At 52.8% G+C, this 18,280-nt stretch overlaps 1 protein-coding gene across 1 annotated transcript; it reads right to left on the bottom strand.

Moving 5' to 3' along the window:
- Positions 1-1,617: 1,617 nt before the first annotated feature.
- Positions 1,618-15,477, bottom strand: LOC120918348. The gene is made up of 5 exons (XM_040329887.1): positions 15,350-15,477; positions 14,437-14,517; positions 7,104-7,471; positions 2,840-3,482; positions 1,618-2,081 (listed from the first exon to the last, which is right to left on the bottom strand). Exons 1-4 carry the CDS (start codon positions 15,475-15,477, stop codon positions 2,887-2,889), a joined length of 1,173 nt encoding a protein of 390 aa, XP_040185821.1. The 3' UTR covers positions 1,618-2,081; positions 2,840-2,886.
- Positions 15,478-18,280: the final 2,803 nt, after the last annotated feature.

The following is an 18,280-nucleotide window of genomic DNA, read 5'->3' as shown; positions in this document are numbered from 1 at the left end:
TCGTACGACAGATTGTGCGACTTTTTACGCTTAATAGTCACAAGTAGGAATTGATTAGGTTACTAAAGTCACGAAAATTCTCATACGACAGAAAAAAAAATTGGAATGTATTTTCAGACGACAACTATACTGTCCGATCTCATAATATCGGATGAACTGTCGTGATCAGCTCTCGAAAGTAGTGTACACACGATCCGAAAATTATACGATTCTTCCTCGGACGATCGTTTTCGTCTGATATTCAGGTCATGTGTACGGGCCATAACAATAGTGGCTGCACTCTGATCTTCAGCATTTGGCTCAGTTAAAAAATCTAATAAAGTTAAGTTCGTAACTTCGTATGGCAATAGTTTATTATATTTTTTTACCCTTTAAGTACACATTATGTATAACCTTACTAAAAATCCAGTTATCTTATAAGATATACTATCTCAACTCCTGTTTAGAAGAGCAGCAAATCTTTTTCTACCTAAGAAGGTAATCTGATTCACTTCTCAGTGTATACATATTTAATCGGGTCCTAAGGCTTGTCAAAAAGAAACAGTTTTATAGCAAGTGACAGAGAAAATTGGATGAAATTATCACCTTCCACACTGCAGTAGAAAAACTGTATAGAGGCTATCTAGGTTGCATTTGACTGTTGATAGGCTGTAAACCGTGAGGCATCACTAGGGCTATGCATTCGATTGTCACAGTGTATTATGAAAATAACCATCAGTGTGGCTGTAGTGGTTATCTTTGTTTAGTTCAGATACAGGTCTCTGATATTTTTACTTCTCATATTTATGGCTCAACTGTTTTACCTGCCCACATATGTGTATTTCTGTCCAGCCAGTCTGACATCACCATTGCTCTCCTTACTTGTAAGCCCTCCTAAAATTTCCCCTTCAACTCCCTGGGGCCAAAATACATTATATTGTCAAAAGTATTGGGATACCTGCCTTTACACGCACATTAACTTTAATGGCATCCCAGTCTTAGTCCGTAGGGTTCAATATTGAGTTGGCCCACCCTTTGCAGCTATATGTCAGGAGACTAGCCAGAGGAGAGTTGCCCATAGGCCTGGCACAGTGGCCAATTTCCAATATGGCCATGCCTGCACACGTATTGTGACTGCACGTTTGCCATGGCAAAGACGTGAGCGCGCTGGCACACGCAATGCATGTCAGATCATGGCACCCTCTGGCCTTTAAACAGGGTGGCTGGGGCTCATGAACATTGCTGACTGGTCTTCAGTTTCCTGCTTCCTGTGTGTTCTTATGCTTCTGATCTCCTGTTTATGACCCAGCCTGCCCAATACCTCTTGTCTCTCTCACAGCTCTGACCTCAACTTGCCCATGGATTTGCTCTGGTCTCCTGTCCTGTGTATGACTTTGGCTTGCCTGACCACGTCTCTGCTCTTCTGCCTGCTGACCACTGGCTTCCGTCCTTGGCATCCATCCCTGACTACACCTCCTGCTTCACACTGTCTGCTGTAATCTGCTCGGGTGCCTACCTACAGTACCCAGACTTCTGTACCAACCTGCAGTACTTACCTGCTGTTCCAGCCTGCAATACCCACTTGCTGTATCCAGCCTGCTGTACTTTCCATTGCAACCTGTTTCCTGCTGTGAACATGACTAGGGCAGCCGGATAACTTACCGCACCAACCAATACAAGCATATACCCCTTAACATTAAACCTTTCCCAATAATCACACTGACACCTGCTGGATTTAAAATGGCCTGGTAGGCCTTTATTAACAAATACAAAAACTGTATATATATATATATATACACCATCATATACATATATATATCACCCAACTTTAAATATTTAACCTATTCCTCAATTGTTAAACCTTTTAACCATACCTTGGTTGTCAGTCCCCCTGACAACCCCTGATCACTCTTTTGGGCCTGTGGTACCCTCTTAGCTAACGACATGTCCCCAGTCGCGACTACCGACTCGAAGACCTAGCTGACCACAGACCCACCCACTTCTCCCCTGGTGGTCCAGACTGACACCAGACCACCAAGGCAGACACCATCCCTGTAACTATGCCCCCCCACCGTTTTTACCTAACCACCGTCTATTTCTACCAAACGGCAGGGGAACCCACCGCCATCCTGTACTGTCAAAACCACCTAACTCCTATAATTAGGGCGGGAGGGTGGGACTTCTCTCCTTGCTTCTTCCCCCGGACTGATGCTGCCCCTCCTCCAGCATCACCTAGCTCACTGAACTCTCCTCCCCCTCTCCTCACCTCCTCCAATAGTTAATTTCTAGGATCCTATTAACCACCCCCTCTAACTTTAACCCTTTCTACCTAAGTTCCCTACACCCTGTCATGCTGTCCTCCGCCTCCATTGCATTGCAGCTACGAACTTGTCTTGACTAGGGCAGCCGGATAACTTACCGCACCAACCAATACAAGCATATACCCCTTAACATTAAACCTTTCCCAATAATCACACTGACACCTGCTGGATTTAAAATGGCCTGGTAGGCCTTTATTAACAAATACAAAAACTGTATATATATATATATATACACCATCATATACATATATATATCACCCAACTTTAAATATTTAACCTATTCCTCAATTGTTAAACCTTTTAACCATACCTTGGTTGTCAGTCCCCCTGACAACCCCTGATCACTCTTTTGGGCCTGTGGTACCCTCTTAGCTAACGACATGTCCCCAGTCGCGACTACCGACTCGAAGACCTAGCTGACCACAGACCCACCCACTTCTCCCCTGGTGGTCCAGACTGACACCAGACCACCAAGGCAGACACCATCCCTGTAACTATGCCCCCTCCACCGTTTTTACCTAACCACCGTCTATTTCTACCAAACGGCAGGGGAACCCACCGCCACCGCGGCACAAGTGGGACCACCTCACACTTGGGCCCGCCGCCACACCAGGAAAGCCCTCCTAACGCCCTCCTCCAATCCCAGAGCCCAAAGATCGATCCCGATCGGGTTGAGATGAACCCCGTCCCCCCTCAGGTACCTCCAAGTCTCAACTTCTAAATCTGAATGGCGAACCGCTATCCCACCTTGCTGCACCACAAACCTGCCCACTTCTCTGTTCACCTTTATCCGGGCCTTATCCAAACGCTCCAATGACCTGGCCTCCCTCCAGGCCATGCGAGCCACAATATCTGACCAAACAATGATCAGGTCAGGGAAAGAGGCCCGCAGTCGGCGTATATCCCATTGTATGTCTTTGATCACCTGGCGCATCGGCCGGACGCTCAAATCATTCCCCCCCGCATGTATCACCAAAATGTCCGGGGCCCTGTCTAAGCTAGCCCCCCTGTGAACTTCGGGTAACACCTTCTGCCACATGAGACCCCTAATCCCTATCCATCGTACCCTTCCTTCCTCCCTGGGCACCCCCAGCTGTCTCCCCCCAGGCTTGACATCCGCCCTTCTTGCCCCCCAAAACACAAATGAATGTCCTAGGATCCAAATCAGACAACCTTGGGGATCTGTAAAGACATAAAAGAGAAAAACAATACCCAGCAGGACCAAAAACAAACCCCCCGAAAACATTAACATCAGCATTGTCAACCACCGATATCTCATTGTTTACAACAAATGAGGCCGTACATACAGTTTATATCTATTAGACTCCCATCTGCCAATCCGCTTTACAGAATCTGCAGGCAGGCCTCCCCTTGCCGCTTCCGTTGCTGCCCCTATTCGAAACGAATGCGCCGAATATTCTCCCGGGACTAGACCCCCCTCCTTCAGACATTTCCGGAACACCGCCGTAAACTGGAACCGAGACAAACATTCCCCTTTTTGATGGATGAACAGAGCCTCCCCCCCTTGTGGGCGAACGCCCAAAAACCGCCTTACCACCTCAACCGGGCACGTTAGTGGACAATTCCCCCGGAACAACTCTATTTTTACGCCCCTACCTAGTTGATCCGTCTTCGAACGGCTAAGCCAAATCACCACCGATTCCTCCAGGCACCTAACGTCCTGCATTCGTAGTCCTCCCCCCACCACCTTGGAGGGGGAAACTAATTCCCCCACCCTGAACGCCCCAAAAAAGGCCAGAACGAAAACAGCCCGAAAAAGTATCTGCTCATAAAGCGATGCGCAAACCTTTTCCAAATTCCCCAATACCGTACCCAGGACCGCGAACGACACCGGACGCCTGGAATCCCGTGTAGTACTGCCCTTCCTGTATCCCTTTAACACCCTGCGCACCACAAAGGATTTTGTAAAATCCCTGAGGCCCGCCATCTGAAATAAAAAAGCCAATGCCGCCATCTTTTTGCTAATGGCGCCACCCGAGGTTCCCCTCTCGTAATTGCAGCACACAAAGTATAAGACCAACGACCGCAGGTCTTCTGGATCTTCCGACCCTCCTACCTCCTCCCTCAGTGCGGACCATTCCTGCCACACCTTAGAGTAAGCTCGCCACGTTCCCTCGCTGATCGACTGCCGAATCAATCCTGCGGCGACTCCAGTGCAATGTCCCACAACTTCTGAGGACAGGGTTCCCCCTGCCCCTCTGCCCCTGGCGCCAGGATCCGGAATTCCGCCCACTGGAAACGAGATAAAGCATCCGCCAATCTGTTATCCACCCCAGGAATGTGCACCGCATATATCAAGGCATTCACTTTGAGACACTTAAGTACCAAGTACCGCAGTAACCTAATCACCGGGGGCGAGGATGCCGATATGCTGTTGATCGCCCACACCACCCCCATGTTGTCGCAATTGAAGCGCACCTTTTTATTCCTGAAGAACTCCCCCCACAATTCCATCGCCACCACGATGGGGAACAACTCCAGCAGCACCAGGTTCCGGAGGAACCCTGCTGCCCTCCAAGACTCCGGCCAGGGCTCCGCGCTCCACCGTCCGTTGAAATAGGCCCCATAGCCCACTGACCCCGCCGCATCGGTAAATAGAGCCAGGTCGGCGTTGCTGACCGGCCCCGTCTGCCACATCGAACGACCATTGAAAGAGTCCAGGAACGTTCCCCAAACCCTCAGATCGTCTCTCAGTTCATTGGTCAGGCGCACAAAATGGTTTGGCACCCGGACCCCTGCCGTGGCCCCTGAAAGCCTTCGGCTGAAAATGCGTCCCATGGGAATAATCCGACACGCGAAATTTAACTTCCCCAACAAGGATTGGAGCTCCTTCAATCGAATCTTCCGCTTCACCCGGGCCTCACTGACCTCCCTCCTCAAAGCCAACACCTTATCCTCTGGTAGCCTACATTCCATCGCCACCGAGTCAATGGTGATCCCCAAGAACACCAGCTCAGACGCAGGGCCCTCCGTTTTGTCGGGGGCCAAGGGGATCCCAAAACGGTCCGCCAAATACTGTACCGTACCCAACAGAACCCCGCAACAGCGGGAGTCCGGGGGTCCTATGCACAGGAAGTCATCCAAATAGTGGATGACGGAATTCACCCCCGCCACTTCCCTGACCGCCCATTCAAAGAACGAGCTAAACGTCTCAAACAAAGCGCACGATATGGAACAACCCATCGGCAGGCAACGATCAACAAAATACTCCCCCTGCCAGTGGCACCCCAGCAAACGCAAACTAGTGGGGTGCACCGGTAACAGCCTGAAGGCGGATTCCACATCCGTCTTTGCCATCAAAGCCCCTTTCCCGTACTTTCTAACCCAAGACACCGCCGCATCAAATGATGTATAGGTAACCGCACAACTCTGCGGATCAATACCATCGTTGACCGACCCCCCTTTTGGGTGCGACAGATGATGTATCATCCGAAATTGACCCACTTCCTTCTTCGGAACTACGCCCAACGGGGACACCACCAAACCCCCCACAGGTGGTTCCCGAAACGGGCCGGCCATCCGGCCGAGCGCCACCTCCTTGGCCAGCTTAGCCGACACCACCCCCGGATGTCGCAGAGCTGACCGCAAATTGTCCGCCACCGGAGGGACCTCCGCCAACGAACTCGGAATCACGAAACCCTCCCCGAACCCCTGCTCTAGCAAACGCGCCGCCGCCCTGTCCGGATACTTACTTAGAAAAGGCAGCATCCTTTCCAGTCTCACCGGCGTCATTCCCTTTTCCAGCGCCATCTCCGGCCCGCTTCCCCTGTTTGAAACACCTATTGAACGCGTGCGACCCACCACACCCTGAGCACTCGTGCTTGAAGCGGCATGATCCTCCAAAACGACAGGTTCCGTCGTTGAACTGCCAGCACACCCCTTTCTTTTTGAGGGCCGGCGATCCCGCGGAGGAAGCGCCGCCGGCCCCCCCAGGAAAGGACTGGCCCGCCGCCCTGGTCGAGGTCATCAACCTCATCCACAGGCTAATGTCCTTATGGTCCCAGCGGATGGAGGGACGCACCGCCCTGCGCTGACGAAACTGTTCGTCATACCTCAACCACGCCAGACCCCCGTACACCCTATGCGCTTCGTGAATGGCATCAAGGTAACAGAATAGGGCCGTGCATTTCTCGGGGGCCTTTTCCCCGATCACGCTAGCCATAATCGCAAACGCCTGTAGCCAATTCGTAAACGTCCGCGGAATGAGCCTATACCGACGTTTTTCTTCCTCATCCTTTTTGCTCTCGTCCGGCTTCACCCGGTCGAGGTGAAATTTTTCCAACGGGAGCAGGGAAAATATTTCCACAAACTCGTCCTTCTGAATTTTCTCCCTCACCTCTGGCTTAAGATGGGCACCCAACGGCCCTTCAAAGCAAATGTAAATTTCCCCCCTAGCCGCGTCATCCAGCCGCACCTTGTCCCCGTCCTTGTCCTTGTCTTTGTCCTTGCGTTCCGCCGCCGTTCCCACGCCGTCCTTGTCCGTCTGTGTCCCTGCCACGCCTGTCCCTGGATTCGCCGGCACCGGGGGAGGGACAACTACCGCTGTCAGCGCCTGAACGGCGGGGGCAGGAACCGGGAGGGGGGGTACTGGCACCGGGGGGACCCAAGGACCCAGCGGGCTCGCAACCTGAGGAGCACCCCCATCTAGCCTACGTAACAATTCCCGTAAGGCATCCCACACACCCCCCTCCCCTGAGGGACTAAGCACCGCCACCCCCCCACTAATGTCCTGCGCACTAACCCCACCCCTACCCCCCGCAACCACATTAGATGTAGTCTTACCGGTTCGGCGCGGCCGTGAAGGTCCTCCAGCCGACAGGTTCCCATAACGTCCATCCTCCGCGGGGTCCTCCGGCAGCTCCCCCTCTTCACTGCTGCTGGAACCGGTCGCCGCCTGCCCGTGTGGTCGTTGACGAACCTCCTCACTCCTTCCCCGACCTCTGGACACAGCTGGCGTTGTGACAGGTATGGGAGCCACCACCCCCCGAGGGCTCTCGTCTCCATCGCTGCTGAACTCTTCAATCAGATCATCCCTCAGCACTGCGGCTGCAGCCTGAGCACCACTGCCCCTCCGGTCAACCCTCCCAGACTCCGAACGGTGCCTGGAGGCGGGACCTCCGACTGACGTGACTGGCCTGGTGTCGCTCCATCTGCATCCCTGAACGCATCCCCACCGCGTGCGAGGCCGCCGCCTGTGGACCGAGCTAGGCCGGCGCCTGTCTGAGGGTCCTTCCCACGCCGGGCCGCCCCCCCGACCGGAACATCGCCACCGGGGACAGCCATGTGAATCTGGGCCTGCACCAACACAGGGGAGGTAGGCCTGGGCACCCGAGAGGCTCCCCCGCGCTGCGCGCTTCCCGCCCCCCCCGCCCCCCGCCCGTGCAGTGGCAGACTGAGATTGCTTGGCGGGGGGGCACGACGGGGGCCTACTGGGACTCCGCACCCGACGCTGTGACCTGGGGGTATTATCTGGGCTAAAGCGCTCCGGCGGTATCGACCGCCTCGCGCGCGTTGAAGCAGGCCTAGACCCGACCGGGGCCTGCTGCACCCCCCGCAGAGTGGCGGTGATCTGGCTTTGCAGCCAGTCCGAGCCGTGGACCTCCGCAACAGCTTGAAGCTGCGCTAACAACCCGGCTACCTCTGACATTTTTCTTCCCTTCCTTGCCTTTTCCACAGATGACCCAGAGCGCTGACCCGATACACAGACAGGCTGCAGGACTTCTCTCCTTGCTTCTTCCCCCGGACTGATGCTGCCCCTCCTCCAGCATCACCTAGCTCACTGAACTCTCCTCCCCCTCTCCTCACCTCCTCCAATAGTTAATTTCTAGGATCCTATTAACCACCCCCTCTAACTTTAACCCTTTCTACCTAAGTTCCCTACACCCTGTCATGCTGTCCTCCGCCTCCATTGCATTGCAGCTACGAACTTGTCTGTCTGCACCATCAGCAGCTCCACTGGGTTCTACTGCTAACCTCCTTTGGTATCCACCTACGAAGAGATCTCCACACATTCATCTCTCATCTGTAGCACAGCTGGCAATCCCTACTACTTTGGGCTTCATGTTCCCTGTTTCCACCTTCAGGGACACTGAGCACTCAGCCGCAAGGAGAGCCCTCTCAGCATTTAGGCTTCAGGACCAGATGTGTGTCACTATAACTCTTCTATGAAGGCTGTCCACAAGGTTTAAGATTTAGGAGTGTGTCTATGGAAATGCTTGACCATTCTTCCAGAAGCACATTTGAGAGGTCAGGCACTGATGTTGGATGAGAAGGCCTGGCTCGCAGTCTCTGCTCTAATTTATCCCAAAGGTGTTCTATTAGGTTGGGGTCAGGGCTCTGCGCAGGCCAGTCAAGTTCCTCAAAACCCCAAACTTGCTCATCTATGTCTTTATGGACCTTGCTTTGTGCACTGGTGTGCAGTCATGTTGGAACAGGAAGGGGCCATCCCCAAACTGTTCCCACAAAGTTTGGGAGCATGAAATTGTCCAAATTGTCTTAGTATGCTGACGCATTAAGCTTTCCCTTCACTGGAACTAAGGTGCCAAGCACAACCCCTGAAAAGCAACCCCACACCATATTCCCCCCTCCACCAAATGATTTGGACCAGTGCACAAAGCAAGGTCTATAAAGTCATGGATGAGCGAGTTTGGGGTGGAGGAACTTGACTGGCCTGCACAGTCCTGACCTCAACCCGATAGATCACCTTTGGGATGAATTAGAGCGGAGACTGCGTGCCAGGCTTTTCCGTCCAACAAATGTGCTTCTGGAAGAAAGGTCAAACATTCCGATAGACACACTCCTAAACCTTGTGGACAGCCTTCCTAGAAGAGTTGAAGCTGTTATAGCTGCAAAGGTGGGCCAACCCAACATTGAACCCTACGGACTAAGACTGGGATGCCATTAAAGTTAATGTGCGTGTAAAGGCAGGCATCCCAATACTTTTGACAATATAGGGCCAGATCCACGTACCCTGGCGCATATTTCCGTTGGGCGTAGCGTATCTCTGATACACTACGCCGCCGTAACTTACTTTTTTCTGTATCCTCAAAGAATGCGCACTGTAAATTACGGCGGAGTAGTGTATCTTTGGCGGCGTAAGGGCGCGCAATTCAAATGGATGTGATGGGGGCGTGTTTTATGTAAATACGTCTTGACCCGACGTAAGTGACGTTTTTTTTTTCAACTGCGCATGCGCCGTCCGTGGGGGTATCCCAGTGTGCATGCTCGAAATTAAACCGGAACAAGCCAATGTTTACGACGGTGACGTCATTCTACGCAAAGCCCTATTCGCGAACGACTTACGCAAACGACGTAACATTTTAAAAATTTGACGCGGGAACGACGGCCATACTTAACATAGGATACGCCTCATATAGCAGGGGTAACTATACGCCGAACGCAAACGACGTAAAAAAATGCGCCGGCCGGACATACGTTCGTGGATCGCCATATCTAGCTAATTTGCATACTCAACGCGGAATTCGACGGAAACGCCACCTAGCGGGCAGCGGAAAAATGCACCTAAGATCCGATGGCGTACTAAGACGTACGCCTGTCGGATCGAGCCCAGATGCAGTCGTATCTTGTTTTGTAGATACAAAACAAAGATACGACGCGGGAACTTTGAAATTACGCGGCGCATCAATAGATACGCCGGCGTAATTCTTCTGTGGATCTGGCCCCTAGTGTATATTAGGATTGCAGTACTACATAATGCATTAGATCCTTTTTGGTTCTCAGTTCTAAGGTAGTAGTATCGGTAGCATTTTAAGTGTAACTCCAGCAAAAGCAGTTTTTGTTCTTTTTGAATGGAGTGGAGAAAGTTTAGAACCTCTGTCTGTTTTATTATTATCTATGATCCTGATGAAACGAACCCCCCACTTGCCGACCCAATCACCAATTGTTATCAGGACAGGATGTTCAGAATATGTCCCCAATGGAGGCGCAGCAATAAACCCTGACAGAAATTTTAATGCTCATCCGTCCTATTCAAAGCAAAAGATTCAAAATAGGTTAAACTTTAAAAATACAGGATTCTGTATCAAAAATAGTGCTCATTTATAAGAGCCACAGTAACTATCACAACTCACTCCACTACAGTAAAGGTTAGTATATAATACATTTTGATTGGCTGTATTTTAGAATTCTGCTGACCTGGAATTTTGGGTGTTCCCACCAGTGGCAGCCGGCGGTCGTTCGGGTTGGGTGCACTTATCTGATCTATGGTGGGCAGTGTTTCTCCCGGGCTTCGCCCATGGCTTCCGTTGTTCAGCAGCGGCTTTCCCTTCCCCTGCTCTCCACGGCCTGGCGGCGGCTTCCATTTCCTCCCTTCCTTGGTGGGCAATTGGGACGCTTCTCTTTACGGGCAATTGGAAAGCGAGTCTCAGACCTGCTTCTGATTGGCCAGATTGAGGATCAGGGTTTCAATAGTGAACACTTGACCGGCTGTACACTGCCTCCGAGGGCACGCATCAGGTGCGCATCCTCTTTTGTTGACAAACGTGACCGGCTGTTATTGGACACATTCGATCATGTGGTAAACAGACAAATTCATTGGTTGTTTCCAGTGATCGGGGACGTGCTATGTCCGAGGGACACGCACCACCTCTGATCACCGCTCTTCGTACCCCCCGCGGGTGCACGCTAAAAGGTTATCCTGCTGGACACCATATGACACCCAATCAGAATAACAGAACCACAGTGGTGCAGTGAGTAGCACTTTCGCCTAGCAGCAAAAAGGGTGGCTGGTTCGAATCCCGACCACGACACCATCTGCCTGGAGTTTGCATGTTCTCCCTGTGCATGCGTGGGTTTCCTCCAGGTACTCCGGTTTCCTCCCACACTCCAAAGACATGCTGGTAGGTAAATTGGATCTTGTCCAGATTGGCCCAGTATATATATGTATATCTGTGTGTATGACTGTGTGTCCCAACGTGTCACGATCCTACGGGGTAAAATGACTGCACCAGCCAAGCAGACTCTGGCTGGAAAAAGCGCCCAGAGGTGATTCAGTTCGCATTCATTCATTCATTCACCACCCGGCCATTATTCTGTTATAGGCTGGGCGGGAATTGGTTAAATAACTTTTTACCCCATTTTCTCTCATGAAGGGCTACCATTGTTTGAAACCCTGTTACAATTATGTCTGGGCATGGCAACTAATGTTACAAATGTTTTCCAAACTCACACTGGTGCAACTTGGGACGCGACTTGCGACACATAGAATCATGACAAGTGAAATCACATTATGTTCAATGGTGGCTGTTCCAATCAGTACAACATGTGACTTTGAAAAAGGTTCCTTCACTACTATGTTAACTCATGTGTGCTTTACTGCACATTTTAGAAAAGCACTGCAAACACCCATTGCACTTGAATTGTCATTATGGTGACGCGAGCATAATGCATGTTTGCAGGACGTTTATGAAACACGCCGCAAAGTACACATTTTCTGTGCAGGTTGCCACACATTCAGAAACGTGCAGATGTGAATGCAGCTGAATAGTTAGCATGCCATTATGGCGAGGCAAGCCCAGTGGGCATTTGCAGCTTGTTTCCAAAACGCACAGTAAACTGTGTGTTTTCTATGTAGGTTGCGGCATGTTCAGGAACATGCAGATGTGAATGCAGCCTAATTGTTAATAACACTCCTATCGCGGTTAGTATGCCATTATGGTGATGCAAGTGCATTGGATGTTTCTGAAACACGTGGCAAAGCCCACATTTTCTGTGCGGGTTGCTGTGCATTTTGAAATGTGCAGCAGTGAATGCAGCCTAACTGTTAATGACATCCCAATTAGCCATTAGCACAACACAAGCCCGATGCACATTTGTAGACTTTCCAAAACACAAGGGAAATTGCACGTTTTCTGTGCAGGTTGCCGCGTGTTCAGAAATAAACACAGCCTAATTGTTAATGACCCCTCCCTATTGCAGTTAGTATGCCATTATAGTAACACAAATGCAATGCACGTTTGCAGTTTGTTTCCGAAACGTGAGGCAAAGCGTGTGTTTTCTGTGCAGGTTGCTGTGCACTCGGAAACACACAGATGTGAATGCAGCCTGATTGTTAATGACACCCCAATTATGGTTAGCAGACACGCGTTTGCCGTGCATTTGTTGCATGTCAAAATACAAGTAGAGTAAAGGGGAAAGTTGTACTGAAGTCGGATCAAAGTCGCAACTCACACTACACAGTCGCACTGGAAATCACATGACAATTGGGTCGCAGCAATGTGAACTGTGTGTGTGTCAGGTGTTGCTTAGAATGTTGTCCCAGAGCAGGAAAATCTCTGCATAGGATGGGATTTGAGGATGTAATCATTACACAGAATGCCCCGGCGTAAAAGGAACCTAGGCAGAGGAGCCACATGACTGGGGGAAAGTTGAGGAGGTTGCTCCAGGAAAAGGATGTGAGGTGGGTCAGTATTGTTTAAGGGAGTGGGGCTGGCTACACGAGGAAGCTCCCTAAAAGTGCAGAGGGGGGCGGAGCTAGGCATTCAGGCCAAGGACAGGAAGGCGTAGCATACAGATTGTTTTTCTCTGTGCTGTTACCTCTTACATGGATCATTTAAACGGCATGCTCGAGGATCTGCGTTCTGCAGCACTGGAACATGGGCCTCAATGGTATGCTGAGCAGCTGGCTGGATTGCTGCCTGGTGCGGGAGCAGGTACATCCAGCGCCCCCCCCCCCCCGCCGCATGCGGCGGTCCCGTCCACCGGCTCGGTACAGCTCTGACAGCCCCTCCAGCGGGGATCGGCGGGGTGGGAGCCCGGGATCAGACCCCAAGGGATCAAGGAAGAGGCCGGCTGAGACCGCTAGCGGGGCCATTGGGAGGACTAAGAGGGCTGTGGCACGGAGGGTGGCATCTCCCTCCCCCCTAGGCTTGCCACGGGGGTCGCGATTGGAGCGGTAGGACAGGCGGGCGCATCTGCCCAGCAGGGGGCTACCCGACGCGGGAGAGCTGCGGGAGCGGCTGGGGGCTCTGTGACCAGGACGGCCTTGGCTAGCTTGGGAGGAAGCGGAGGTCCAGGGGGGTTGGATGGCGTCGGTTCTGGAGCGGTCGCTGCTGGCGCGCAGGGGGCCCTGCGGGGGAGAGCTGAAGGCGTAGTGCGGCCTGGTCCTGGAGGTCATGGGTCTTCATCTGATGGCGGACCCTCGGCCTTGATCGTGCAACCAGCGTCCCCTGCGTTACAGGGGGATCTACGGTGGAAGGAGAGCTGTCTGATTCGGACTTGGACGGTCCAGGTGTGGTGGCGGGCCCGTCAGTCCTTCAACGTGGACCCGGAGTGGCGGCTGGTCGGTCGATTTCCCCTGGGCAGCACGGTAAGTCACCTTTGGTGGTTTCTGCTGTTCTTTCTCCTGTTTCCATGTTGTCTTCTTCATCCCCCCCTCCTCCTTCCTCCTGCCCCCCTTCCTCCCCCCTCCTTCCCCCTGCTCCCCTTCCTCCCCCCCACCTTCCCCCTGCTCCCCTTCCCCTTCTCCTTTCTTTCCTTCACCTTCTACCTCGTTGTCCTCTTCCGGGGCTGTGTTGGGGGGCGTGCAGGTGGCTTTATTGGGGGATGGGGCGGGGATGGCTGTAGGGGGGGTGCTTTCAATGTGGGTGCAGTTCTCATGCAGCAGCTGTTCGCGTCCATGTTAGAGGGAGGCTGGGACTTAGCGAGTGGGGGGGCAGGGTTACCCCTCCCTCCCACTTCAGTAGCTCCGGTGGCGGCTTGGCTGCCTACTACTCCTTTATCTGTTTCTGCTGGGTCGGCGAGTGGGATGACGCCAGTGGTGGGGGGTACTTTGCAGGTGGTTGGGGTGGGTCACATGCCCCCCCCCCGGTGGTGCCAGGGGCGAACCCCGGGGGGGCGGTGACGAGCGGAGTTCCCCCTGTAGCAGGGGGCGCCGCTCAAGTTAGTGCAAGTGTTCAGGGGGTCCCCCCTCCCGCTACGGCTGTAGTGGCCGCGGGGGCTGGGGTGTCGAGTGTCGTTCCTCCCACATTGCCGGGGGCTTCTCCGGTGAGTACGGGGAGTGGCGCTGCGTCAGGATTGGCAGCGGACGGGGTGCGTTTGGCTGACGCGGCCAAGTGCGAGATGTATATTTTGTTACGAAGCACCCCTGGGGTCTCACTTGAAGCCAGAGGTGAAGGAGAGGATTTGGAAAGGGGAGTTTGTAGAGATATTCTCGTTGCTTCCTTTGGAGAAGTTTAACCTGGATAAGATAAAGCCGGACGAGAGTAAAAAGGATGAGGAGGAGAAGCGGCGTTACCGGCTTATTCCGCATACGTTTGCCAATTGGGCACAGGCATTTTATATCCTTGCTAGTGTTATTGGGGAGAAGGCGCCGGACAATTGTTTCCGGTTTGTTTTGCTACATTGATGCAATTAGCGAAGCTCAAAAGGTTTATGGGGGGGGGGTGCGTGGCTGCGTTATGACGAGCAGTTCAGGCAGCGAAAAGCGCTGAGACCATCTTTGAGATGGGATCAGAAGGACATTGGCGTGTGGATGAGGCTAATGACTCAGGCTAAGGCTGTGCCACAGCCCTTTCAGGGGGGAGCCGGGGGTGCCCAAGCCTCTTCACCTACGGCCAAAAAGCGCAAGGGGTTTTGCTGGCAGTTCAACGAGGGTGCCTGCAAGTTCGGGGGCTCTTGTTGTTTCCGCCACAAGTGCTCCGGATGTGAAGGGGCCACCCCTTGTCCAAGTGCTTTAAGAAGGGGAAGAAGTTTGCTGACGCTGGAAAGAGGGAGGATGCCGGTGAAGGCGGAAAAAATGGCGCCGTACTTAAGTAGGTACCCGAACAGGTGGCGTGGACATTATGGTTGGGCTTTACGGAGGGATTTCTAATTCCTAGCGAATTGGACACTGTCCCCCCGTTGCGGCTAACTTGCGGTCGGCATTCGACCATTCGGAGGTGGTATCAGAAAAGCTTAAAAAAAAAGTTGGCTTGGGTAGGATGGCTGGGCAGTTCGCAGTGCCGCCGGTGGAGGATTTGGTGCCTAAGCGTGAGCCGAATCAATTTTGGCTCATTCACCATCTTTCTCACCCGAAAGAGGGATCGGTAAATGATGTCATCGATCCCGCCTTGTGCACGGTTTCATATGCGTCGTTTGATGAAGCTGTGTGGTGGGTTAGGCGTTTTGGAAAGGGGGCGCTGTTGGCAAAAACCGACATTGAGTCGGCGTTTAGGTTGCTGCCGTTGCACCCGGATAGCATGCGCTTGTTGGGATGTTGTTGGGAAGGGGAGTTTTTTGTGGATAGATGTTTGCCTATGGGTTGCGCGATTTCCTGTTCGTATTTTGAGTTGTTTAGTTTGTTTCTGGAGTGGGTGGTCAAGGATTTGGCGGGTTTGGCGTCAGTGTTGCATTATCTGGACGATTTCTTGGTGATAGGTCCGCCGGACGATCGATCGTGCCTGATTCTGCTGTCTACTATCCAGCATGTTTTCCAGGTCTTTGGGGTTCCACTGGCGCAGGACAAGACAGAAGGGCCGGTAACTTAGTTGAAGTTTCTAGGTATCATCATTGATACCGAGAAGATGGAGTGTCGTCTCCCGGCCGACAAGTTGGCTGACCTGCGGGAGGCGGTGGCACTGGCGGTTCGTTGTCCTAAGGTGAAGTTACGGGACTTGCAGTCATTGTTGGGTAAACTCAACTTTGCCTGTCTAATTATGCCTATGGGGAGGGTTTTCTGCGGACGATTGGCAATGGCCACGGCAGGGATCAAGGCTCCGCACCATTTTGTGCGTTTGGGCCGGAAGCATAGGGAGGATTTGAAGGTCTGGGACTCGTTCTTGGAGCACTACAATGGTAGGTCCTTGTGGTTGGGCCCGGTGGTGCAAGCCAGTGACCTGGACCTGTTTACGGATGTGGCAGGTTCTGTCGGTTTTGCGGCATATTACAAAGGGCGTTGGTGTGCGGGGCAATGGCCCACAGATTTGGCGGAGTCGGCGCTGATTAGGAACCTAATGCTGTTGGAATTGTTTCCCATTGTATTGGCTGTAGAGTTGTGGGGGCAGGAGTTTCGGAACCGGAGGGTTCGCTTTCATTGCGACAACTTGGGAGTGGTGCAAGCGATTACTTCTATGACGGCATCGTCCTTGCCGGTGGTGTGGTTGTTGCGGGCGTTAGTGTTGAAATGTCTGGAGCTAAATATTTTTATCTGTGCTGTGCATATCCCAGGGGTTGAGAATGAGGTGGCTGATGCGCTCTCTCGTTTGCAGTGGGACCGATTTCGGCGGCTAGCTCCGGAGGCGGAGCAGGCCGGGGTTCCGTGCCCCAGTGGCTTGTGGGACCTCGTGTTGGAAAGGTAATGTCTCTGGTTCGGCAGTCGGTGGCTGATTCTACCTGGCGGTCTTATGAGCGGGTTTGGCGTGAGTGGCGTGAGCTGGTGAGTGAACTTGGGGTTGGCTCCTCGGCTGAGGATCGGCTTCATGTTTTTTGTACTTCTTGGGTAGGAACTGTGAAGGGGGTGTGTCAGTAGCGTCGCTTAATGTGAAAATGGCAGGTTTGGCATTTCTGTTTCAGTTGAACGGGGTGGAGGATGTCACGAAGGCATTCGTGGTGAAGAAGGCGTTGAGGGGTTACAGGAAAGGTCGCTCTTGACCGGATTCCAGACGGACAGTATCATTGCATATGTTGGAAAAGTTGGTGGGGATGCTGCCTCAGGTGTGCTCCTCTGGGTTTAAAGTCCGGTTGTTTCGTACGGCTTTCGTTTTGGCGTTTTTTGGTGCATTGCGGGTGGGCGAGTTGGTTAGCCCTTCTAAAACGGTACCAGGGGGGTTGCGGGTATCGGATGTGGTATTGCAGGAGGATTCGTTAACGTTGCTGATTCGGAGGTCAAAAACGGATCAGTTGGGGAAGGGAACCCGGGTGGTCTTGGGTAAGGTGCCTGGTCTTGGTGTCTGCCCAGTTGTAGTGCTTCGGGAATGGCTGGGGTGTTGGCCTGCGGGTTCAGGCCTATTGTTGGTTCACGATACTGGGACTCCTTTGTCTAGGTATCAGTTTTGGGCGATATTTAAGCGTTGTTTGGGAATTGGGGGGTACAATGCGGCGGACTATTCGTCCCATTCTTTCAGGATTGGGGCTGCAACCGAAGCATCCCAGTGGGGCTTGACTGACGAGATCTTGCAGAGGATTGGTCGCTGGGAGTCCCATCAGTTTAGACTTTATGTTCACCCTCACTTGTTGTGAGGGGGAGGAGGGGGCTGAAGGGGTTAATGTTTTTCTCCTAGGTAATGTCTATGTTTCGTGGTGTTCTGTGAGTTTCCTCTGGGGTGCAGTGTTGGGGGAGTTTGTGTGGTGCTTTTCTGTTTCCATGTTCTTCCTATTCTTTTCTTGCAGGCCCCGTATGCTTGATGTGGATCCTGGGCCACTCCTACGTTCATTGGGGGGCTCAGAGGGCGTTGGATAGGCCTGAAGGGAGGCAAGTGGGTTTTTCAAGGGCTGAAGCTACAGTCAGGTGGATTGGGTTCCCGGGTATGCTCTGGTCCAGGGTGCTGCCGGAAGTTCAGAGGTACGCTCGCTTGGACCGGCCCCCGGATGTGTTGTTATTACACGTCGGTGGGAACGATCTTTGTCTTAGGGCATCCCGGGACTTGATCAAGGACATTAAATGGGATTTTATGCGGCTTTGGTCGTCTTTCCCGGAGACCATTGTAATTTGGTCTGACATGGTGGGGAGGTTGGCATGGAGGAGGGCCCGGTGAGTTAGCAAGATTAACAAGGCTAGGGTGAAGGTTAATAAAGCAGTGGCTACGTTTGTGGTCCATAATGGGGGGTTGGTGGTTCGCCATTGCGAACTAGAGGGGGACTTTGGCCTTTTCCTTAGGGGGGAAGGGGTATATTTGACCCCGGTGGGGATCGATATGTGGGTCCTGGGGCTCCAGGACGGTTTGCAGCGGGCCTTAAGGCTGTGGCGGGTCGCCCACGCATAAGGGGTCACTGATGGGCACCTGTGGCAGGGGTATGGGGTTCCT

Source organism: Rana temporaria, chromosome 12, assembly GCF_905171775.1.
Source record: "Rana temporaria chromosome 12, aRanTem1.1, whole genome shotgun sequence".
Lineage (NCBI taxonomy): Eukaryota > Metazoa > Chordata > Amphibia > Anura > Ranidae > Rana > Rana temporaria.
The sequence above is the reverse complement of the archived record's forward strand: the minus strand, read 5'-3'. Positions and strand labels throughout refer to the sequence as shown.